Genomic DNA, 27,507 nt, shown 5'->3' on the forward strand with positions numbered 1-27,507 from the left:
CTTATATTTTTTGTGTATTATTTGTGTTATTTTCAGTGCAACGAAGTGAGAATCAAATTGCAATACATAAAGTAGATATAATTTGTTCCAGAGGGTCAAGCTAAACGATAATGATTAAGATATAGGGCCTAGTACCTACTACGAATATTAACATAGAGTGGCGTTTCAGGGACTTTTTGCATATTGATGTTTTCTATAATAGTCAATAGTTTTTGTAGCATACGGGATGTAGTCGTAATCCTACTAACATAAATTATATAACAATAACAATACATATACAAAAAGCTTCAAACATTTACGAAAGGAAAAAAGTAATAAAAATTATAATTAAATTGTACTATGTAATTCCTAATTCGGCTGTGTTGTGTGATGGTGTGAAAATGAGGGTGTGTACGAGAATATGTGTATGCTTTAGCATATATCGCTCCTTTTAAGCATATATAGCGATAGCCTAATATATAAAATTAGTGTAAATAACTATTACATAATACTTAAAATTAATCTGGGTATTTTGCTTGAATTTTCAGTTTATAATAGTTATTGATTTCAAAGTTTGAAATTTGGATGCTATTAACATACGTGTAGAGTGCTTAAAGTTATTTTAACCTAGTTTAAGTGAGTAACGGTTCAGCTATTCAAGCACAAGTGCCGATAAGACATTGTTTACAGAATTATCGTGAACCAGACCCTAATCGGGAAAGGAATGTGAGAAAAGCATTTTAAAAAGGACTGTGTCGCTGTCTCTGTTCATATTATGTGAAAGGAAAGAGATAAAGCATGAATGAAGGTAAATTTCTAAGCTAAAGGTAAATATTAACATTTAATTTATATTTTTTTAGGCATTTTTTTTTTAATTTTGTTAAAACTACAAGGCATAATATATTAAATACCACTGTCATTTTAGGATACTCCAAATTTAGATTAATAGAAAGATTTTAGATTTTTTTTTATACAAATCAGCTTTTGTTCCGCATTGTTGATATTTTTTACACGTCTAAGGGCTAATTGGACACAGTCGGGATTCAAATGCACGTTCCCCGGGTTCAGATTTGCACGCTTGACTAGGTAACTGATTTAAAGAAGCGGCTAAGAAGAGTACAAACGTAATGTTACCAGGAAAACATAAATGTTCTCACGGAATAAACAATGACCATACCGAAGCCACAAAAAATCTATAAAAACCAACATTCCACGCGATGGTGATTCCCGAAACGTCAGGTAAAAATCAACCTTCAATGACGTCACGACTTTGAAAGACGATTTTGTTAATGTTTTGATTTTTTTTGTTGATATATATAGGCATAGCGTAAATGACTAGTACGGTTTAAGATAAAAACTAAAAAAAATTGTAAAAAAACAAAAAGTAGTAACATTATTAAATTGAATTATGTATTATATTTTTATAAATGACACAAAATATTTTTATAAAATACATTAAAAAGCAATTTACAACAACTAAAAAATTAAATTTGATAATGGCGCTGCAACTTTTTTAAGTCTAGGCCTCAGTTTTATGTATTTGTTTTATAGTCATTCCTGGGCCTGATCGAACCGCCGACTTTTTACGTCTAAGGCTGGCTGTTTTCCTCACGATGTTTTCCTTCAGGTTCGAGCGCATCTTAACGTAGGCGCTTAATGTAGTATAAAAATAAAAATAAAGTTTACAAAAGAGAGCTTTGCGACTTTAGGTGAATTACAATCTAGCCGTTACAATAATTATTTCTACGATACAAGTGAATAATATATACGTATAATAAACTGAGGTAATGTTCATGAACAGTCTTAAGGAGCCTCTACACGGGCTGCACTTTTAATGAAATATGTGGCTACTTCATTGCGGACTATATCCCGAAAAAACATTTTAAGGCAGCACATGGTTAAACAATGTACATTTCGGAAATATTTCTGCAACAGTATATAGCTCAATTTTTTATCGACCTTATTTCAATAGGCGGGATACATTAGATATTTTAAGTCTGGATAAGACTCGATGAACAACAATTATGAAATGGATTTTGAAAAATGATACAAAGAAAAGATACTTACACGAGAAAAGCTACACCTGTTGCCACGTAGCATGAAAAAGGGAAGTCATGAGGCCGTAAAGCGAGACTAAAATATTGCCAAGTATCGCATAGTCTAGCCGTAAATGGTGGCTGATGTTACCAGCCACACCCTTGCAGCTATACAATTTTTTTTCAAAGACCGTCTAGGACTCCCTTTAGTTGTCTACAATGTTTTGACAGTTCGTGTGTCCGAGCTACCAAACTTGCACTTATCCACTACACTAGGTTTATTAACTCAAAAGGTTTAGTTCTCTTTAGGAGACACTTTAAAAATCATACACACTTATTTTCTTATATAATACGACAATGATTTATTGAGTTAGCTTGTAAACAATACAGCTTCAAAATCTTTACGAAGCGTCAAGTACATGCACATGTTGAAATCACTTAAGCTCTCAATTTATAAATGCAAAAACTTAAAAGCTTTAAGTATGAAAGTTTTCAAGTGTTAAACGGATTATGAGAAAAATATTTAATTACAACGTCTGTTAGAATACAAATTAGCTTTTTAAAAATTTTACATTTTTACCCGCTGTTTTTAAAATGGAGATTCATCTTATTCACTTTTGTTATTTTGACTCCACAGTGTGTTTACAAATTTAAGCTAGTATAACATTCTTGAGTAGAAACTTTTTTTTAAATTCATTTTTACAAAATAATATAAAACCATAATATGTTACATTAGGAAACCGCTGTGGTTTTTATAAATGTTTTTTACAAATGCTTTGAGTAGTTTTTCAACTTCCTTTTTATGATGGTTAACGTTAGGCTATCTAATAACTGACTGGGTAGTCCATTTATTAGCCGCGGTAGCAAATACCTCAAGGAACTCTCGCCATGTATGTACGTTGTTTGCTCTCGATGTACAGAGCCGAACTTGCATGTCATCTCAAAAAAACGATACGCCATTAAAAAACTCAGAACAGCTTGGTATTTGGAAATTTCAGTAAGTGCAATATGTTATATCGAATATATGGGGGTAGCGTGGACCGGGACTACTAACACGCATCGTTCTTTGAACTCAAGGTAGGATTCAGAAACAGACTTGATTATGACTTTCGTATGATAGTCAGAATTACTGTTTTTTTTTTATATTGGATAAGGGCAAACGAGTGTACGGGAAGCCCGAAAAGGGCGGTCACCGCAGCCCATGGACACCCATCTTAGTTGGCGCGTTGCCGGCCTTAGAGGGAGGAGTTTACTCTGTCTTTAAGCAATTGGAGGTCGTATCTCACACACCCCACACCCACACCGGGCGTCGATTTCACAGCTCGCAAAAGAAAATGTCTTGTAAAGCGGACCGTGGAAGACCAGCCATCAAAGTAATGGTGATAAAAGTAAAAAATACTATATCACTAGCATACTATCGTATTGACTACGTATTTTCAGTCTATATAAACCTAAATATCCTTACTCATTGGAGACTAGTGCGTGGATGTTTGGATGATGTAAATTAATGTGCCATTGTATTTTATAGGATCATAAAAACTTGATTCGATGATAAAGTCTAGAATAAAATTTGTCCTTGACACTAATTAACTATGAAAAATATTTGATTTCACAAAATATCAAAATGGGTCTTATAATCTTTCGTTCACTAGTGTATGATGGTCTCCCGAAGGCCTTTCTTTATATATTATCTTTATTTTTTATAAACTTAAAATGCCTATACATATGTAAAATGGTACATAGCGAATACACAAATGTTATAAGTAGGTATAATCATTTTGCGTCTGCGAAGTATCTTTTTTCTTTTGCGAAAATTGAATCGACTCCCAGTGGGTTTCTTCCCTGGACGCAACGTCCAATTGTTTAAAAAAGAGTATAGTCTTTCTGGGCGATGATTATCCTTTTTGGGCTACCCATAGCCGTGTCCCCCTATCATATAAAAAAAATCATATCCATGAAGGCCATTTAAAGGGGCTTAACACCTCTTATTAACCTTCCTTTTAAATAAAAAGCCTTAAAGCCGTCGAAAGTTAATTTTATACTTAATAGACCATACATAAAACTATTATGGCCCAAGCTTGATTTAAGGATGGCTTAAAGCTTCGGGCGATTTCATAAGAGCTTTTTACATTAATGAAATTCTTTAGATTATATTAAACGAGCTTTGAACGTGAAAGTTATTTGTTTTTAATAAATAATTATTTTTAATTAACAAGTTATGAACTGATTTTGGGTAGGTAGTAGTATCAAACAATTATCATACAATAGCCAACAATGAAAATAATTTAAGAAAGTTTCATTATTTATATCTACCTTATATTAATATATACCGTGTTGGCCGAATTGTATCAATGCTACTCTCATCACTGGGAGTGTAGGTTCGATTCGCTGCTGTACCAATAGTTTCTGTCATGCGCATGTAACCCTCGTACGGTGAAGGGAAACACCAACGAAAAGTTGACGGCATGTGTCAAGCACAGAACGTTGATTACTTGCATATTAGAAATGATTACGGAGCAGATACAGAAATCTGAGGCCTAAACCTAAAAGGTCGCGCCAATGATAAAAAATGTTAATAAACGTATTTCTTCTATGAGCTATTTACAAAAATCAAAGTACCTTTGCAAGTCTATGCCAGTGTAGACATTAAAGCACAGACTAAAGTCATCCATAGACCATAACCTACACAAACGTCTGTTGCGATTGTCCGTTAAAGGAAACTCCCTTTTGTTACGGTCAAATGAAATTTCATCGTAACAAAAGGTGATAAAATACAATTTCCATTAAATTTAATAGACATAATGGTGATAATAACGTAAATGTTTTATAAACAACGACGCGATGGGGAAATTGAAATGTTTTTCAAAGAATAACATTTCAAAGAATAGTCTTCTCTATTATTATTTATGTATAGGTAATCTTACAGCAACACATAATGATGTTATTAAAAACAACTCTTTGTTAATATACAAAGCAAAACAGATTACATTGACAAACAAAGTAACCGAAACAAAAAAATAAATGAATTAAGTAGATTAATAGATAAAAAAGTAAACTGAAAAAAAAACTTTATATTTTGAAGAAACAACCAAAATTGTTGGTACTGCAAAATAAAGTCAGAGTTCCCACTTCCTAAAATATTTCCTTGGTAAGGTGGAAAATGTCTACATCTTCATAAATCGTATTGTAGTTGGATGGAACCCGAAACTTTGGTGAATTATGCAGATAATTTGTGTTCGTACGAGGCACATGGAACATTTGTGAATATTTTGTCGCTTAATGGGGGAGATTCTTAAAGAATTGTATGATTGCTGTCTGTAGTTTATAACCGTCTACTCACAGGTGAGGTAAAATCCTAGCAAAAGTATATTAAGCAGATATTCTTACCAGATGCTTTCAATTAGATCTTTGTAGCATAAATGTACACAGCAAAAAGGTATCCCTAACATTTACTAAAAAAAACATTATTTTTATTATAAAGCAATGACTAGCGTCATCAATATGAGAAATAGTAAATGTTTATCTTGACAAAGAATACTTTACGAGGCTTTGTAGGTACGTACGTTGATCATTTATCTTCAGAACGATCATTATTCCTATAACGTAAGGATTTCTCGCGATAGTATTGATATTCAACATCGGTACAGGATTATTAGTGATTCTAGGTGCGTTACTTAAGTTGTTTCGTTGTCCGTCTCTACGACAGGATGAAACAATTACCCTTTTCCTGAATCGGAACTTCTTTTGATACATTAAAGTACCTTTTTGTTCATGATAAATAAATAATAGAAAAAAATCGGTATTATATCAAATCAAATCAATATTTTTAAAGCAATACTTCATAGGGCGCGTTAGGGGAAAAATATGAGAGGATATTTTTACGATGCGCGCTCACACCGTCAATAAAAACCGACACGCCGAAGTCAGCGCAGTCAACATTTAAAAAAAAATCCATTTCTTTGATTATGTACAAATATTTATTTTGTGATATTTAAATAAACTTTATTTAACTAGATAATGCGTTATAATAAAACTTTCAATGTATTAAATACCTTTTTTCTACAAACGAAGAATAAATTTTTTGAAAACATTTTTATCTTGTTACGCCAAAGAAGTATAACTTCTAACGCGTGTACACACACATTTTTTTTTAAATATTAATTTTAATTCAATTGAAAAGCTTTACTGGAGCACAATTGACTAAGACTCGATTTCAATTACAATATAACGATCTACATTCGTAACAATAGATAGAAACAAACCTTATCCTATCGATTTTCTCTGCTTATTAGACATTTGATAAAAGTTTTATATATGTGAAACACCAAAATCAATCAAAAGTATTTTTTATTGCCTTGTTGAAGTTGCGTAGGCAGGTTACCTAAGCTAGGTACATAAAACAAAATGTTTCATGTGAATTTGCACCGGCTATTTTAAATTCTACTAATATATTGACACGGTGTTTATCGTGTCCTTCATAATATAAAGTTGAGATCGTGTTGATAGACTTGTAACGTGCATATGACGGCATCTTAAGCGCATCATAATTGCGCATCATACAATCATACATCTCCGTTTTCTTGTTAAAAATACTATGTATTTTACAAGTACACCACATTATATATAATGCATTTGTTATGGTAAAAATTACAATCAACATACATTTAAAAAAAAAACTATATTACACTTCCATATTTTTTTTAATAATTGTTTGCTTAACAATGCGGATTAGGTAGCAGATAGGCTAACAACGCTTTTTTTAAATTTATCTTAAAATAAGGTACTTTGAGACGAATAATTATAGAAAACCTAATATACTTTATGACGATAAGAATATAACCACGTCTTAGAGAAAGATTTAGATTAACATAGTGCCAACTAACTAGCTTCCGTATGTCAAAATTCAATCAAGGACCAAGTCATTACTCTAAACATTATAAGTAATACGTGTTGTGTCTAATCATGCCTTTAGTATTTATTAACACACTGTTGTTTGTTTTAACCACGGGAATACAAAAACGCCCCTTGAAGACACTTTTTTAAATTAAACAGAACTTCAAGACACTTAGAATTTTTAATTCCAAATTATTACCATTTAAGTTCATTTAAGTAGTATTTTCAATGTGTTAAAGTGTTTTGATTTCAATTTGAGGAAAATATATGTATGTGATGCGCATTAGTAAACAATACACGTAGAACCCTCCAGGAGTAAGGCACTCAAGCATAAAGCTCGTACTTTGAACTAAACGAAGTATTATTACTATGTTCGCTATAATAACAATGTAGAAAAATCTATGTTCAAGAATATATTAAGAACGTAATACTAATCAACAAAACTACTAAGCGGTAGTTTAATAACGAAAACCTATTTTTTCTTGTCTAATTCTCCTGTACCAGAAGACCATGCAATCGAACATATATATTTAGATATTGTAAATGTTGTATATGTACAAAAACGGATGCAATTAATAGAAAGATGTTCAATTTCTACTCGTTTTGCCAAAGATCGGTTGGTTCGTTGATTTTCTAACCGGTTCTTATCCGTCAATGTTTTATCACTAAATTAAAATTACCGATACAAAAACAAAAACGTGAAATATACGTAAAACTAAAGCTGAATAAATACCTTTTAAATAGTTTGTAATGCATCCTCAATAACACATCACTACACACACTTAAAATAAAACACAATACACAATTTTAAATTTTTAAAGCACACACGACACGACCGCCCGCTAAACTCGTTAGATGACTTCTGAATCAACCTTGCTGAGTTGCGTGGGAAAGAGATGGAGAAAAAACAGGTATGCGCGGACGCATCAGGTGGGATCCGACAGGTAAAACATACCCCTAGGGTTTTTTTACGGTTAATTTTATCTTCCCATAAAGCTTTGTTCGGGAATTATTACTAATTATTCCATGCTACTTCCGTTAATAGAAATACTGAGAAATAATGTAAATTTAAATTTGTTGTACGTGTATTCAATTTAGATGAATTTTTATTTATGTAAAATTATAAAGTTTTAATGATCTCATATTAGACTTTTTCTTAAGAAAAAAAATGCTTCGCCGTAGCTGATGAGACTGCATTGGCAACAAACTCAGGGGTTGCCAGATTGTTAAATAGCAATTTTGTTTCGTTTCTATATATTTTAAATAATTAAAAAAATATTGATTTTTGTTGACATATGGAATAAACGATTTAAAGATTTTTATAATAAAATATAAAAAAAAACTATTATATAACCTAACATTTAACAAAATTTGGAATAATTATATCATTGAATATTTAACTGATTCAAACTTTAAGTGATTTATCTGATGACAAATCAGATTACCGTCGTAAAGTTGGTTAAATATACTCCAACACGTATGGGCACGTATCAGACTACACCACAAGACAACACAATCTTGCTAGAGTATAAAATATAAAATAGTAATTATATATACAGATTATACATATACATATGTAACAGATTATATTCACAGATATGTCTTCTTTATTAAGCAGCAGCATTCCAAATGTCACACTAAAGATAATCTCAGAGGCGATCATTAAGTTAAACGTGTACTAAATAATTAAGTGCACCATAAATTTTTAAATAAGTTAAGCATCACAAAAGGTATAAATAGATAAAGGAAGTAACAATAGGCATAGCGAAAGATGTACAAATAAAAGGTGGACTTTAAAAACAAAAATATGGGACGGACCTAGGGGAAGTCAAAGTAAAAATAACTTTATTTACATTGGTACACGTATTAACGTTAGAAAGAAGTTAAATTAATTCTAAATTTTCATTTACAACTAGTTTGCAAGTTAAGGGCGTAGGGAGGGCATGAAGAACTGCCAAGAAACTTTCCGCCACTCTTTTTAATCGTTAAGATGTCATACAAATTGTTTGAACTGGAGCAAATCAATCCCAAGAATTAAATATTCGTCAAATGAATGAAGGACAAGAGGGCACCCTAAAAAAAGTGGCTAGAATATATAGAAGCGGTAGCACTAGGCAATGAGATCCCGTGTAATTTTTCGGGATTAGTCCCGAAGCATAATATGACGAGATTCCGTTCGAGATTGACGGGATTGGGCTGCAATGATCAGCGGTTCTACACACATCCGCTCGGGACGCTTCACGCAACATTGCACATTACATACATTACACTGTATATTATACACTGTATATTACACGGGTACATTGCAATGGACATTAGATGCCGGTTAGCAGATAGCACTCTTGAGACACTTTAGAAGATACTCTTTTTTTGGAAGTTACTTTCAAAATCACCAATTTTAATCTCCTTGAGCTATACCTACTTTTGTTTTGATTATGTTCATGTAATTAAAATTGTCAGTTGTCTAGTTCGTAATATTAAAGGATAAAGGCTTTTGTTTTCTTTCAAATAATATTTTATTCAATATATTATTTCAAATAATGTTTGTGATAGTGTATATATGTAATATACACTATCACAAACATGCAGTTTTCATCGTATTCAGTCACGTGAATTTTTTTTAAACTATAAAAGATCCCGAAAATTTCGGGATCACGAGTCGGGATTGCATTCCCTAGGTAGCACGAAGCGCATAGAGAGCAGGATATTTGAAAACAGATGGAGTTCTTTCCTCGTGAAGGGGTTTCGATCAATGATACTGAAGGAACTTACGGTATAACGATAACAAAAAAAAAATTAAATATAAGACATCTAAACTATATTATCCTTTTTTAAGATAAACTGGATGGACAACTAGGCTGTTAATAAAATATAGATTGGACAAGGAATTACCGAACTCAAAACCGAGTCAAACAAAAGAGCTTGTCATAAATATGGTCGTAGTCTAACAGCTGAATAACTGTATATTTCTTTAGTGTGACGCAGATGTTACAGTAATTTTATGTAGTATGTGATATCATGAAACAAATGAACAAGTGTCTCAAGGCGTGGTTTTATTTTTTGAATATCGAATGTTAAATTTCAAATATTGGATTTTTGTAGTACAGTGACACCTTAAAGATCGTACGCTTATAACTTCAATATTATTTTCATGGAGCTCATACCTCCATGTTATTTTTCCAAACGAACCCTCCTGCCTTGATAACTACGCTTTTATACATATGAAAGATATAGTTACAAACATTAAAACTCACCGATTTTCACCAGGCGTCAACTTATCCTGTCCAGTCGTCCTATTCACTGATTCACCCAATAGTTTCTCACATCTGCCGTTACTCAAATGCTCTCTGACCACATTCAACGCGTCACTTAACACTACACTATCACATTTATCACTTAAATCCTTCTCATTTTCCTCATTGTCCTGAATCCCGTTGGCTATAACCGGCGCTGGCTTCGCTTGGAGCGCCTTTGGCTGTGATTTTGGTGATGATATAACTGGTTTACTTTCTATAGCCCCGTTTTCGTTAATGGAAGTTACGTACACTGTGGAGTTGGCTATGTATCCGTTCAGTTCTTTGCTCTCGGATTGCGAACGCTTTTTTCGGTTTAACTGTAAAATAATGTACAATATTAGTACACAATAAAAAACTTAATTCATATAATTAAAAGTGGTGTTTATTATTATATAAAATACTAGCGGATCCGACAGACGATGTACACGTTCATACAAAAAAATATCTAATAATGTAAACCATTCTCGACTGACACAAAAAGTTCATCAAAATCTGTCCAGCCATTTAGGAGTTTAATTACGAACACATGCACAGAAGATTTCTATATACACCAGCTGTTTATTTGATAACCTAGAAAGCGACTGCAGCGCCAGGATGATTTTTGAATCTTAACCATCCAGGGTGCCAAGCAAACGCATACAAAATTCATTCAAATTGGTCCAGCCGTTTAAGAGGAGTTCAATGATATACAGACGTACAATAGAATTATAAATATAAAGATATTCCTTCAATAAATATGGACCACGCGAAAGTTAAAGCTGTTAAAATATGGAGTCTCATATATAGGACACGTTTTGCGTCATTACTTTGCCCTCATAATGATGGGCAAAATTCAAGGCAAAAGACGGGCTTGGCAGAAGGTATACGTTGTGGTTGCGGAACGTACAAGTGGGACCGCCATCATATCCGCCGATGAACTTTTTAGACTAGCGCAAGATACCCGACAATTCAACACATTAACACCCAACATTTAATAATAGAGTACCACCTGGAGAAGATAATTCCACGTGTAGAAAGAGACTTTTAACATATATGATTTATCCTTTGTGATCACTTCTAGGCCATATTATTTTATCGAATCACAAGTTAATTATTAATAAAACTGTAATATCCATATTATATATAACGAATTATATACAATAGACCATCAGAATGACGGAACTAATATTACACTAGAGTTACGTAAATATTGTAGCTTTCACCGGCCATTGGAGTATTGCAATTTTATGTATTACATACTGAGATGAGTTATAGTATTAAGATATACATAGAGGTGTTTCCGCAAGACTGTAAGTGCGTGCTCTGATGCTACTGCTGATAGAGGACAAATCGTTGATTTTTTATTATTAATTACTTAAAGATGTCATGTGGAACATAGTGTAATGGTTGCAGAAAAAACTTGGCGATAAAAAAGAGTAGCGGAGAGTGGTTTGCCAGTCTTTGATTTGAGAAGTGGCAGTATATATATGTAAAATTAGAAGCATTGAATATGTATTGACGTTTATAAGTGGACATTATGTTACCTAAATTAATTAATTATTTTGAATTTTAATTTATTTAAATTACAGAGATACTAATCTTACTAATCATACATAAATGAAATTTTTATAATCTTTTACAATTATTATTTTGAAACTACACGTTATTTGTCGGACATAGGAATCGTGCATTATGAAAAGTTAAATAAGCTAAATAAATAACTATAAAAGAAAAACCCACTAAAGCCTGCTAAGATATTTTTTTCCATTGTCTGTTATTATATCCCTTACGCCTTTTATTTTTTGTATTAAACTGGATAATTTAAAAATATATATTGGTTCAATGGGCGGCTTTGTGCTTCAGCTAGTCATAACAGCATATATTATAAAAATAGGAATAAGATAGCAACTTTGTCGTGGACAACTGTAAATAACTGTGCTTGAAGATACACAAAAAAATGTACCCATCGAAATGATAACCTTTTTAGGTAGGTATTTTAAAGTTGGTCAATAATATATAATATCCAGTAAAAGCCAATACATTATTAACTTTAATGCAAAATATCTTGCATCAGTTACTTCAACGACGGAGGTAAATTCTTTTAAATGCGCGACTTTTATCCAAATTTAATTTAATTAGGATTAAAAACGCAACTAAAACTAAAATGGGCGCAGGGTTGGTTTAGTGGCTTCAGCGTGAGACTCTTATCTCTGAGGTCGTAGGTTCGACCCCGGCTAACCAATGCACTTTTCTATGCGTATTTCTATGCATTAGCTCGAACGGTGAAGGAAAACATCGTGAGGAAACCGGCTTGCCTTAGACCGAAAAAAGTCGAGGGAGTGTATCAGGCTCAGAAGGCTGATCACCTACTTGGCTATTCGATATACAAATGATCATGAAACAGATACAGAAATCTGAGGCCCAGACCTAAAAAGGTTGTAGCGCCATTGATTTCTTTTTAAACGCTAATTATCACTGTTGATGTTTAAGTGTATTTAAAATAAGACTTATTGCTTTGCGAGCTTCAAGGCAGATCTCAGATTGTACATGTTTTTTCTTTAAGAAGTTTTTTGATTTGTAATGCCACATCTGCCATACTTGAATATGGGAATCGATAAATACTTGAGCCCACTAGAGAACTTTGACGATAGAGTAACAAAAAAAAACTAAAGTGGAAACATCCAATTTAGAATGAATAATTGTTGCCATAAATTGTTCGTTATTTAGAGGTTGAAGTCATTATTTAATCTAGTCGATGTAGAGTCGAGTAAGACATTCGTTTTTGCTAATTTAATAGGATTGTTTTTCAAATAAAAATGTAGACAGAGAAAACTATTTGTTTTAGTTAAATTAGTGTTTACCACACTAATCAACTCCTGATGGGGGTCTTCCCTGGAATATACGACCTCCAATTGTTTAAACAAAGAATATACTCCTGAAAGGCCAGCAAGGCACCCACCACTAAAATGTGTCTCCATGGGCTGCGATGACTGGGAGTTGGAGTGGGAGTGGGAGAGACCCTTTTGGGAGTGTCGTTTGCCCGCCTATTAATTAAAAAAAAATGGACAATAATAAAAAATATCCTCTATACACAGCTCCAATTGAGCACAGTTGATCGGGATTATAGTGTCGTTCAAAAGCAAGTGATGTCCATTTTCTCAGTACTCACGTATTCAATTCAATCTGTATACGATCGAGGAATCGAGGAACATCAAGGAATAAGGATAAACGGGTAATGAAGGCACCGCAAGAGTGCCGCAATTATCCTTTATATACCTACTAGCGGACCCTACACACGTTGTCCTGTCTAAACTATGAATATTGATTTCGAATTGGTATAATTAACTAAAAATGCTTTATGATATAAAACATTCTTTGTTTGTTTTTATGGCGTATATAAATAGTTTTGTTGGTATTCTGACATGTGAACAGACGACATATAACTGGCCATGTGAAAAATATGGATTTTTAAGATTAATGCCACAAACAATTAGGCACCGTAATTATTTTATATGTATTATATCAATTATCAAAAAAAATGCTATAGTTACAAAAGTATTCTTAAATTTTCTAATTTTCCGCGCAATTTTCTTATTTTTTTCATTCATAAGAACCTTCTCCTGACAATAACAAACACAACAAAAAAGAATCAGCCGTTCACGCATGATGCCATGACCAAGGGAAATAGGGATTAATTTACATATATATAGATATACTTACTGACATAATCTAAATTTTGCCTTTTTAACCAACTTAGGAAGGGGGACTCTCGCAGCTTAACAGTTTCCTAGACTGTGATTTAAAAATGTACTCAGAAAAGATTAATGGATAGGCAAAGGTTTTTGTGTTAATTTTAGAATAATAACTTTATTTTATAATATTTTTACTTGATATTTGGCCGATACCTAAATGTTGTAAGTTAAACAAGATTAAAAAGTTGGGACTTAGCCCTAAACAGAGCCTGGATTAGCGTCCCTTAGTTCATATAACAAATACACTTACCTCTAAAGAGAGCTTTGACATATCAACCGGTGTGATCCGTTTGAGAGCTGACAGCCTCTGCAGCCGCTGCCGAGCCTGCTCCTCAACCGCGATAAGGAAAGCATCCTGGATTATGTTATGACCGATATCTGATACTGAAACAGAAATGGCAACGATTTAACTTCGGCTTAAACAAGACTAAAATTAGCTATTTTCAATAATCTACAACATTTGCTAGGACATAACGGGTTAGCTAGGCTTTGGTGTCAGTCTGTCAATTTACGTCCGACTTTGTCATTAAAGCCGATTATAAAACGAACACGGTGGGGCACATCGATTCCTCTATCAGTGGTTCTCAACGTGGGGCTCACGCCTCATAGGGGAGGCAATCAAAATCGGGGACACTTGAGACTGAAGCTTACCAAATTGGAACCTAATATGAAATCTCTGTGCAGCAAGCATTAAGCGCTCTCACTAAATTCAATTTTCTTACTATGTTTCGTTAACAACTTCCAAGTGCCTTCCTAAACCTATTTAAGTAAACAATTTTTTACTATAAAAATTATGTATGTAAAATGCCCCCCCCCCCCATTTTTTTTAGGTTAAGATGGGGCACTGAACACAAAAATGGTTGCGTTGGTCTACATTTATTTACGACTGGTCAACAGTGTCACTAGTCCAAACACCAAGTTAAACGTTCGTCTTTGGTTTTGCATTCTCACCTGGGGGCCTGTCTAAACTGACTCCGCCAATGCTTCTACCTTTACCTAAACCAGTACATGAATCATTTCCAGCTGCGAAAGACGTTACATAACACGAGACTATTATCATTCAGGCTGTGTCAAATTCCTCGATTTGCAATCAAAATTAACTTATTGTAGAATAAACCCTATTTAATTTACAATACACGCACTAATTGAATGGTAGAGCAAAAATATGAAGCAGGCGATAATGATCCTTACACGAACTGTATTGTGCTCAAAATAGTATGTGCATTGTTGACAATGGGTTTGACGCCTTCGTATGAATACGTAATGATGGTGCGCAGTTTATACCTGAAGCATATTGTTATCTCACGTCTCCATACAACTAAATGTAACATAATCTAACGCTATATTTATTTTCATTACCTATTATAAAAATCAATTATGCTACGACCTTCATAGGTCTGGGCCTTAGATTGCTATCTATTTCATGATAATTTGTCAATAGGCCTCGACGTCAACGTTTCGGGTTTAAGGCAAGCCGGTTTCCCCACGATGTTTTCCTTCACCACGAGCGAATGTTAAATGCGAAAGAAAGCTCATTGATGCACCACCAGACATCACGGAAATCCACTAAGCCAACACTGCTCTAATATGCTTTTAACGCATATAAATATAGCATCGTTAATTTTAAGTACTTCAATATAGTACTGCGTTTAATTATGAGTTAGTAATGAAAACTTATCATGTAATTGATTAAACCATGGCTCTCCCTCTTAACCCCCCCTACATCATCTCTTTATTTCTCATAGTATCCGTCATCTTAACCCAATTTTTGCTAAATCTTTAAAACGTTTTTGACCCTTTCCATGCAATAAAAGACAGTATACAGAAAGGTACATTTTTGCTTCTAAAAGTCTGCGTTTGTAAATCGCTTTGAGGAACTCTTTTGTTTCAATGCCATTGTTATCCAGATAACAGTGGTTTATCTATTGATTTACAGAATATAACCCTCATTTTAATCTTTTATATTAGCTTTGTAAAACATTCCACAATCGGCTCGTAACGTTTTCTGGCATTATATATAACAACACAACTACATTTTGACATTTGTGTCTTATTGTAACTTATATATCATTTCATCACGTTCAAATAAATTTATAGACAATACAATTTTCCAAATTAAATCAATTAAAATGTACTTTGACACAAGTTAAAACATTTGTTTGAACGATCTGACTGTGTAATGTGTAAAATCGCGTTTTCGTACAACGCGATTTTACCTACCTTTGAAGCTATAATAAATTCGCGATCCTAGTTTTTGAATTGTCAAAACAAACTTTTACGAGAATACTGTTACATCGCAGTCCGGGTGCTGTACTGGCAAACAAGATAATTATGGTATAAAGTTTAAGATCAGACCTGAATATAGCTTATTATGGATTTAATCTTCACAATACTATAATAACATGTTTTATGGCGAAAGCATGGCATTGTACCATTGTCACTTACATCCACTATCCACTCTGTTAACTTAACTGATGTTATCCGATTTATATAATAAACGGAAAATCTACAAAATAGACCGTATATTCTAGACAATAGAACATAGATTTCTCTAAAATTTATGTTATTGTCATCACAGCGAGTGGAAAAATGACTGTTATTTATCACAACGTAAAGTTCAATTTCGTACGGAATAAGAGTAATGTTAGCCATTTGGAGTACGTGTAAAACCTGTTTACCACAGTATATTATATGTTTTAGCAAACTGAAGGGGTTAAGCTGAATTTTTTCATTACCAATAATTAAATTTTTACACTGTAGACTTATATTATTAAGCAAGGTAAATCAATATTTGATTTGACGTTATAAGGAACTTCATAACGTATGAAAAACGAAGAACTTATGAAAAAAAGCATGTATAAAGGAATGGACAATAATAAAAACGAAAAAGGCGCTCCACGTCACTACACTTAAAATTATGCACTTTCAACTTTAGGTACCTATCATCTAAATCAGGACAATTAGATCTGAACAATGCATTGAGGAAAAAAGAGAAATGTAAAAATATGGAGGCGGCGTCAAGCCTAAAAGGGGCACTACAATACTAGACCAACAAAAAATAACATATATTTTGACTTAACTAACTAAAATTATACTACCACAACTAATACAAATAAAAATATTACCGATGCGCGCAGTGATATTAATGAATTGTATCTTGTTTTTTTTTTGTTTTTTTTTTTAATTTGAGATAAAAATCTCCCTGGACATGGTGGCAGGGGAGTACAATGTTATTAATTTTAAAATCGAATACTCATATTAAGAAATGTTAACTAACCAATTTTTGTATGGAGTCATTAATAAAGCTCTACTAATAATATTATGCAACTTATGGATTAATTACCCAGATGTTGACAGGTTACGGTGGATTCTTGTCGTATCTTTACAGGTTCAGGGTTAGACAAAGTGCCTGTCCTTGTAGCAATACAGCTGAAGAGACGGTGATACATGTTCTGACCGACTGTCCAATGTATGGATACGACAGATATAACACTGAACAAGCTATGGGCATAAAAGTAACACAGACGAATTTAAGGGAAATAATGTTCAACATTAGGTTAAGAGGCATCTTTCTGGGATTTGTTGTAAAAGTCATAAAAAAAGTTGTTAATAGATAGATATAGATAGTAGTGTTTAATCATCCGAGTTATCAATACCATACGTAAGCTATTTAATACCTCCGACGACTACATAGTCGGGGAATTATCTAGAATTATAATTTTAAAAAAAAATGTATTAAGCGGGTAAAAAGGTGGAAAGCTCTCTTGCACGGTGTGCTGACGAGTTTAAAGAAATGGTGGAGAATATTGGGAGAAAAATGCTCCACATAAGAGAGAGATGGAGCCATTGGAGGAGGCTCAATACTTATAATAAATAATTTATTTATATTTTTTTCTGTATACATATAACTTTAAGTGTGTGTTAAAGATGGATGAATGTTTCAAATAATAAATGAGGCTTAGATAATTAATTATAAAAGGACAGATTTGGTGTTTTGTAATCGATAAACTCTAAAACTTCTAAATTGATTTTAACTCTATTTACGTCTCAGGCTATATTGTCGGTACAATTTAGGTACAACTAACATTACTGAAATTTTTTATACAAACAAAAAAAAGTGAGAGCTTTTTATCTGGGTTAAAAAAAATCTCAAAGCATGCGAGCAACTGTTTGTTTGTAAACTGTCTCCTACATTCCAAGGAACGGTACACAATTACAAAAAAGTAAAAGGTACGTCTCGTGTCTTGTCTACTTCATATGCGCATGCGACGATCTTCATCCGCCGTACAAACAACAGACTAAGTTTAGAACACCTTCTAAGGGTGCATAGGCAGAAAATCTATCAGATTGGTACATTAAAACACTTTGACCAGGGTTCTGTAAGTACGTTACGAGTCGTAGAAAATGCCTATAGTAAAGTAAAACCTACTAGTAAGTTACGACTGGTGAAACCGATATAGAACCTGTGTCTTCCCTTTTTTATAGAACAGGGAGCAAACTCATCTAAAGTTAAGTGATACCCATGGACACTCTCAATGCTAGAGGGCTCTAACAAGTATATAAGCGAGTGCGTTGCCGGCATTTTAAGGATTGATACTCTCTTTTATTTGAAGGGCCCAAGTCGATTTAGTTCGGAAATGTGGTGCGCGGCATAAAGTGCCTCAGTTGTGGAATCATGGATGTCGAGGGGATACGGGTGGAATTTCGTATGCTGCCTTCACGTCCGATGATAAAACTCAGCTGCAGGTATTAATCCTAGGTACGCTCTCCATGGTAAATACGGTAGAAGATGCAGAGTGACCCCACATTTCTACGCAATGCCAAGGCATCAAGCCGCTTGGAGGGATTGGTCATCGACGATTCGAACCGCTCTCCGTTGAATACGGTCAAGTGGAAGGAGCTGGTACTGGGGAGCTCCCGCCCAGAGGTGAGAAAAGTATTCCATGTGGGGCTTTATTTGCGCTGTATAGGGTTGCAAGCGGTGTCCCGGAGTGAAGTACCTTCTCGCCTTGCTGAGTACACCAAGCTTTTTTGAGGCTCATTTAGCCTTTCCCTCCAAATAACCACCACATTGAACGTCGCACGATATGTCAACACCAAGTATTCCGACACTGGCTTTCGTTTTAAGAAGAGTGTCTTCGAACTCTTTTCGAGTACCGAAAACGGGTGCTTGATTGATAAATATATGTATGTTACTATATATTGGTGTATATAGTTATTGCAGATCATTCAACATTGTATATTTTGAAGCCTACACACACCTATATGTATGAAACGTTACAAAATATATACGCTTTGTACATATTTAAAAAAAAAACAAATAAACAATTGTACTTACTTATTTTTTCACAGATTTATGGTCTTATGGTTATCCTCTTAATATTTGGTTTCACAGACTAAAAAAATATATCTGTGATGATACATTTTGTGACGCGTATGATAAGCGGCTTTTCTGCTTGGGATTATGACGTGTTATAAATGAGCAGGGGTAGCCTAATGCTTATTTAGAGCGTGGATTATTTCCATCCAAAGTTTAACGAAACTGATAAATTTTACCAAATCGAATCGAATTTATCGTGAAAAACTATCGTATAACCATCCGTATCCTCTCAACGTCCGTCGTTCCACAACTGAGCGTTTTCTATGGCAGTTTTTGTCGCGCACCACCACTATGTGGTACTAACTGCCCACTAAAGTGTTTCCGAACCAATTCGACTTAAGGTCTTTCAAGAAAATAGGTCGGCAACGCACATGCGAGCTGTCTGGCAATGTGTGTTTCCATAGGCGGATTAAGCTTAAGATCAGGTGAGCCTCCTGCCCGTTTGCCTCCTGTTATATAAAAAAAGTTACGTCGTCGAGAAGTTGTGAACTTAAAAGGCTGTAATCCACCTTGTTGATCATTGATGGACACAATATTAACGGAGATAATTATAAGAAACAGGATCGTTTTAAATCTTTCAATACTATAACTTTACAATCGAATTAATGTATTAAACGTAGGTGTATTTCGCTTCAAATAATAAAATATATATTTATTAAATATGTCTGCGTTTAACAATGTACCGCCCACGCCAAGGCGGAATGCGGTGAGGTATGAAGGCATCGCGAGAAGAAATGATGTAAAGTTCCATTATTAATAGTTTAAAAACGTAAATCCAGATATATAGTCGACTGATTACTAAAAGGCTGGCGAGTCAGGTTATTTATTAAAAAAATTGTCATTTTCTTCGTTTTAAGTCTAAATAAAAGCGTAATAAGCAGATAGAGCTTTACGACATATACTTTTACAATAGCATTTAGTGTACAAGCATAAACTTCCCAAGATACAAGTTATTTCAAGGAAATTTCAAAAATGTTTATAAAATTGAAATTACAATAACCTATTCCGTATTGAAATCAAGAGTAAGCGATTTATGCAGGCACAATTTGCACCAGAACAAACTGAAATAAAATTATTCTGAAATCTGTGTTATTTTCGTCTAAATGGTTCAGATAGAAACTCGAAGAAAATTGCTAGCGAATCCATATTCATGCATCATTCATTTTGCAAACCATAACAGTACCCAGAGTCGGTCATTAAGGGTAAGGCTTTCTTAAGGTTCAACGTGTACCGCTCTTTAATTAATAATTAAATGCTACTATTAAAGTATACGGTTTCTATAGCATCATATCAAACTAATTTTTTGACACTAATCAAGACAAAATTGTGACCGAGTTATAGAACAATTCCGGTGTATACAAATTGCCGATCGCCAGTAATCCAAGAGTTCGAAGTACGTGGTCATGTTCTGTGCACTACATTAATGATACAATAAATTCCAACGCATCAAACAATAGTTGTTGAACCAACTTTTACGTGGTAAATTGCAAACAATGGCTGCTCCGCAATCATGACTGTATGCCAAGTATGATAGTTCAGTAACGCAAACGCTAATTAAACCATTGTTTTAAGTTTGAAACAAGCCCCAATTTTAACAAAAAATATTTTTCACTGGATAATGACATATTCTACTAATGCTCTATTATCAAGGTGAACGTAATCCGGAATAGTATTCGTATATAGTTTGATGTCTATCTGACTGCTTACCATGTAGTTTTAATTGCAAAAATAGTATGCCCCAGATGTAAGGAAACCTTTCTAATTCGCTTTAGTTTTATAATAAATCTTAAGTTATGTCCGCTAATTGTACCAAATAAAATATACCATTACTATTGTATTTTGACTAGTTATACAAAAGCAGACACGTACCCTGGTTGCTTGAGTTTATATTAAAGTATTATATTATGTATTTTCAATCGACTTCATATACGTCTGTCGTCAAAAGTGTACGAGCCTCACATAACACACGCGACTACGGATGTCAGTAACGGTACGGTGACTATGTTACACTAAAACAAAATTGACCAATTAGTCCGTCGAAATAAACCTAACTGTAAAGCTCAATTTCACGTTTTCGACTAGTCTTATCTAAAGACGTGATTACATACGTTTGAATCAGTGACGAAACATACCTAATTGACAATGACACGTAAACCGTAGTCTTGATAAGACACTTTAGTTACGGTAGTTTTTAGTTTTACGTGTTTTTTGAACAACACGACTAATGTAAAAAGCTAAGTAATCTTCATAGATCATTTAGGTACGGTGAGGCAAACTAGGAGCAAGGATTCTTCGTACATCCTTCTAGTTTTACCAGCTAAATAACTCGATGTTTAAAGCCAGTTAAACGTGTTTAAATATAAAGATTCTTATTATATTGTGACGTCTGTCTTTTCTGTGTTTAAACATTGTATCAATCAATACAAGTTATGGTTTTCCTTATGTATATAATTTCCAATTAATAAGTAATTTGTGAGACAATCTAGTAATGAACTAGCACTTTCAAGTTAGTAACAGATACCTACTTATAATTCAATTAAGTGAAAGTCCCATTAACCTTATGACCACATCATCAGTGTTACACGGAAGTTATGAATTTCACTTTAAGTTTGAGTTTTTAGTTGCGTTTTCTGGTTAAAATTACAGTTAAGGCTTAAGAAATTGCAGCAGTTAAGGCCAAAGCCGCGAGGTCACTCACCTCAAGAAACTGGTCACAAAAGCATCACAGAACTAACACATTTTAGTATAATCACATTCACATCCAACGTATGGTTTTGGCCAAAACATGAGTAACTGTTTTTCAATAATATTGTTCACTTGAAACACCGGTAAATACTAAATAGCCGAGCGACGATGACTCGACCGTCGACAAATTTTCTATCTCTGTCTCACCGTGGACTGCTATATGATGTGCTGCCATATTCAAAAGTAATATCCACTCAAATTGTTTAAATAAATAAATTTAACAAGAAATTACAATACACATTTAATAGTAGTCTAATTTTTAAGTTAAAAACGAGATTTTTTTGGTTATATCTATTTGACCTACAACACAATCATAAATTTATTTATTCTTAGAGAATAATACTAATTTAAAGTATTAAACTTCTACTAAGATTATTAGAATTGCTTAATAAGTTCAATTTTCTGCCAGGAATCTTATCTGAATGTTATGTGCCTTCGATTCCGAGTAAGATAAATTTACGCTCAAAGTGATATTTAAAGATGTGCTTAACATCGTTACACCCACAATTAAAACCAATTTGTTAAAATACTGAAATTTTCACCATCATTAAAAGATTTCTCAAAGAGAGCTGAATACACGGAAGTGGCAACACTGCTTGTAACCTCAAAGGCTGTGTCCAGCGAAAATGGAGAACATGTTTACTTAATTTGAAATGGTTCTAACTTTGGTGTAGTCTAGCAAGCAGTAGAACTTTATTTAATTAAATTCTTTATGTTTTTCAAATGTAGTCTACATTACCTAAGTCATTTAACTGCTATTGTAATATAGGTCTTATTGTTTCAAAATAAAAGCTATTTTAGCCTTATATCATGGTTAATATTTCAGCAGCATTGTATAGAAGCCATGCCTTTAATCACATTATTGGAAAGAGTTCTACAATTGTATTATCGATGATTGGATATAATCATTTTTTTATTATATGATATTGTGTTTCAATTTATATAGGACTGTAATTTATATAAGTATCTGGTTTACAAAATAACTTTACCACATATCGGTTTTGTTTATACAGCTTCATTTACTTGTTATGATTTTTTTTTATAAAATAGGGGTAAACGGGCTGGAGGCCCACCTGATGTTAAGTGATACCGCCGCCCATGGACAATGCCAGAGGGCTCGCGAGTGCATTGCCGGCCTTTTAAGAATTTGTACGCTCTTTTCTTGAAGGACCCTAAGTCGAATTGGTTCGGAAATACTTCAGTGGGCAGCTGGTTCCACATAGCGGTGGTGCGCGGCATAAATTGCCTTGAAAATCGCTGAGTCGTGGCAGAATACAAAATTCCACCCGTACCACCTCGACGTCCGATGATGAAATAGGAACACAACAATTATAGTTATTAAGTATTTATATAGAAATAACAAATATGATACGCGTTCAAACGTGATTAAAATCGTAAAAAAATACGCCTGTCAAGAGTTTTAACTGATGCCTTTTATCATTGCCAACAAAAAAATAACAGGCGCAATATTTCCTGCAATTGGAAGATCGATTATTATTTTGCTGTGTATAGACAACTTTTTGTATTTATCTATTTTTTAGTATATTTATATTACTTATTCTATGTAATAATTTATTATTGTGCTTAAATAAAAAAGTTAGCAAAAACTACTTATAACTAAATATTACTTAATGCTTACACAATTTCGTTTCACTCCTCCTCTTAACTCGTAGTTTGATAACACACGATGATATACACTGTAACAAAATACTATATTTAAACAAATTGAAAAAGTAATTACGACATTGAATGTAAGCAGAAATGTGTTAAAAATGTTGAATTTATGAGATTTCCGATAGAGAACACGATTTAATGTCTGTTTATGTGTTCTTCATACTCAAACACATTTACTTCTCAAAGATTGGGTGAGAAAAACGTGTACAAAATACAAATTCCAGAAGCCTCCATTCACTTTAGACGGAATTGTATAAATATAATATATGTAAACTTTTATTGATTATAAAGAATAAATTAAAATCACCTCAAAATTAGCTAATTCACATAAAATATTACAACTAAGCCCATTACGTTCAAATACTATTTCCGCGAGTCAACATATAATACGTTGCTTGCCCCGGGATACAAAGTCGTAAAGCACTATTACGACTGTTGTCATTTTTGACTTCCTTTACTATAACTGTAAATTTGTTTCAGAATTTTTGCAAAACAATATAAAAAACACGAGTTTGTCCTTATTCTACTTAAATTATTTTGTCATTTAGTAATACTCGTTAACCTAATTTTACCTCCCCTGATATAGATTGCAACAACCATAAAGATAGTTTTAGTTTTATAACCCTAAAAAGTTAATACAACAGTTTAAACACGAATAAAGAGCGGTTATAATAATAACTCTGTTTCACCAAATTCATAATATTTTCGCGAAAAGATTATAACGTTCTAAACTTTCGTGAACAGTAAAACAATGTTTAACTATAACTTAATGTAAGTTATAGTTAAACAATATCTTTAATTTGATATGTATAATTGTATATGTATTGTAGTTAATATCCTAGTAATAATAGCTAGAATAACCTTTTTTTGTTCTTCCTGAACATAATAGATTTTGCTTTTAAGACTTTGTTCCCCAGGGCAAAGTAAATGTATGAAGACAGTATCTAGTAATTATATTTGACAATATCCTGTTTCAATGAAGATAATCAAAGGAGACTTGTGGATCTTGAATTATTTGGAGAGGAGCCAGTTCTTAATGTCTCTCTTAAGTGGCTTTATCAAGAAATAAGGGATACGGTTATACCCATGATCTTCAGCGAAATATATTATTATAATATGATGTAATCCACTATTCTTAGGAAAAGATTGAGATAAACAAACTTTCTTTTACTTCGGAAATTTTATTTTGAGTGATAAAATACATAGTCGCTTATAAGCGATAATGGCGCCCTAAGTGTCGTATGAAATATGAAAAAATAACTTGATATAGGTAGGTATCTGGTCAGATAACTGGACAAACTGGGTGTCGTCGGCAAAATGGAAGGCAAAAGGCCGCGGGCAGATCGCCATCCCGCTGATGTGATCAAGTCACAATTCTCACCGGTCTTCCATAAAAAGAGTTCCGCTAAGGGAAGCTACAAACCAAACAATGTGGAGAGATCTCACCAGCAGGGTAGCAGGAACCTTACAGTAACACGACCTTCAGCAATGAGGAAGACGTTTTTGTAATCTTAGGGAGCTTGATTTATATATAATTATTAATTTAATTAAATTGGATATACCTCATGTATGTGACTCAAAACCTCTGTACGAGACATATCTTCCAGCCTGGTTTCGTTGACGTCCATTATTTCGTCAGCCAGCTCCAAGTTGTCGAAGTTTCCAGCTGATGGCGAGCCTATTCAGAAAACTGCATTAAAAACGGAACGGAGATGCTGTTGCCTGATGTAGAGCTGGAAGGTCTACATAGTTACACATCGTATGACTTTCGAATTAGATAAATAAATAGTGTATTGTTATGCTGGAGGGAGCTATGTATTTAGATAATACTAAGCAGCTATATATAAATTAAACCAAATATTGTTGCTAAGCAAAGGTACTAGGGAATAAATAATTAGCTTTTATTTATTTCATAATACCTAATTCGGCTATATGTGGTGTAAAAGTGAGGGTTTGCACGTGAGGAATATATTATATATAAAAATAATGAATCGAATAATTGATTGAAAAAGGAATCAAATTGAGTTGAGCATGACTTATCCTTCTCACGTTCTTGAGCGTGTAATAAATAAAATTTATTAACAATTAGAACGATGACTTTAATATAAATTAGCCTCTTGGGTCTAGTAAAGACGACAATAGCCGCTATCGAAGCACCTTTCGAAAGAAACATTATCCAGGAGAATATAGACCTCAGTAATTATCATAATTTTTCTCCTGTGATTTACATTACCGTTATTATTACTTGGCGTCAATCACGTGGTCTTAGAAGACAATTTTAATTCAATAAATTATAGTATAATTTTTGCCAGGTTTAATACCTAATTCTGTTGTGATAATAAATAGGATATTATATATATGGTCTCTAAAGCTTCCGTGAATATTTAAATAATATAAAACACTTTACGGCAAAATAATAAGCATTATTAAATGAAAGCAAAATGAAATATATATATTTAGAATAATAAAGATATAGTGTTCTTATAATAATAGACTTACCATATAATTTTATTTTATTATCCTTCGTTTGAACAACAATAATAACATATCCTTCTAAATCAACGGATTTGCATTTCACTGTTGTAACTTTATCAATCGCATTTATTTGCGTTGTAGGTGCATTGAATGTGTTCATCTTGCTAATTTTTATAATAACGTTAAAATAAAAAATTGTTTTAAATTAATAGTTTTTTTCTAACCCGTACCAACGTTTCTCCCAGCACCATTTCAAGTATTTGGAACCATTTGATACGTTCATAGCACATTTTAATATTCAACCAGGCGGTAATTCGGCCATTATTATAATTATTTTATATCATTTCACATAACAAACACAATAATATCATAGTGATATAAACGCGGCACTTTGTGTTAATGTTAAATAATTTTAATTAATTTGTGATTTCAGTTATTTTTATTGTGGGCGATGTATTGTCGAATTTTCTCTCATTTTGCAGTTTGCGGGGTTTCTCACTTGTTTTTTTGCTTATTTTGTGTCGTTATTTGTGTATTTTTCGCGATATTCCGGACGGGGACGTAAAAGCGCGATTTTGGATTGTAAAATTGTTATTTTTGATGTATTTAAGCGTGTTTTTTGAGGTTTAGAAGCGGTCCCACGTCTCGCTGGCAGGGTGTAAGCCGCGAATGGATACATCTATCCCACTTTCGCCCGATCAATAATGCTCCCTACCCAGCATCCCTACATTCACTACACTGACGTTGCAAATAATATAATATTGTTTTATTAATATAGGCGTTCCTGAATATATTCAGCTGAAGAGGACAAAATATTAACTTTTCACATATAATATCAAAAGTGTAAAAAGAACTCCCTAGGTCCCACCGAGATTTGAACTCGGATCGCTGGATTCAAAGTCCAGAGTGCTCACCATTACACCATGGGACCTGATACGCTTAAAGGTGAAACAACTAATTGATTAAAATAGTTTCGTATGCTTATACCTTAAGATATTGCATTATTTTAAGGTATAACAAACAAACAGTTATAAAAACAATCACCTAAAATGAACTTGTAGAAGCTAAGCTAAAAAACTTAGTGCTGACAGGTGTAAATATTTAATTAGACTACCTCCCCTAACCTACCCTAGGTATGACGGATGCATAGTTTTTAATTAAAATTAAAGTTTAATCACTAAAATTTACCATAGGGATTGACTTGATTTGATCAAATTAAGCTAAATACAGTAAGTAGTTGCTGCAAGTATTATAAATAAATAAAAATCTTTATTGGGTACTATTTTAAACATGTATTG

At 33.2% G+C, this 27,507-nt stretch overlaps 1 protein-coding gene and 1 non-coding gene across 6 annotated transcripts in view; both read right to left on the reverse strand.

The window, feature by feature from the left end:
* The window catches only part of LOC123715997 (protein PALS1), a 91,108-nt gene extending 65,708 nt beyond the window's left edge, over positions 1 to 25,400 (reverse strand). The window contains exons 1-4 of one of the 5 annotated variants that reach the window (XM_045671482.1): positions 25,297 to 25,400; positions 23,700 to 23,757; positions 14,186 to 14,319; positions 10,163 to 10,521 (exon numbers count right to left, since the gene is read on the reverse strand). In XM_045671482.1, the coding sequence (XP_045527438.1) occupies positions 10,163 to 10,521; positions 14,186 to 14,319; positions 23,700 to 23,757; positions 25,297 to 25,362 (617 nt within the window). In that variant the 5' untranslated portion in view covers positions 25,363 to 25,400. Of the gene's footprint in view, positions 1 to 7,641; positions 7,764 to 10,162; positions 10,522 to 14,185; positions 14,320 to 21,840; positions 21,857 to 22,013; positions 22,168 to 23,699; positions 23,771 to 25,296 lie in introns of those variants that run through there. The other 4 variants (XM_045671567.1, XM_045671654.1, XM_045671738.1 and 1 more) reach the window with 4 other exon arrangements.
* A 1,668-nt stretch (positions 25,401 to 27,068) lies between these two features.
* On the reverse strand, positions 27,069 to 27,140 carry Trnaq-uug. The gene has a single exon. It is a non-coding gene; the product is annotated as a tRNA-Gln (tRNA).
* Between the last annotated feature and the right edge of the window lie 367 nt (positions 27,141 to 27,507).

Source organism: Pieris brassicae, chromosome 1, assembly GCF_905147105.1.
Source record: "Pieris brassicae chromosome 1, ilPieBrab1.1, whole genome shotgun sequence".
NCBI classification, from domain to species: Eukaryota; Metazoa; Arthropoda; class Insecta; order Lepidoptera; family Pieridae; genus Pieris; species Pieris brassicae.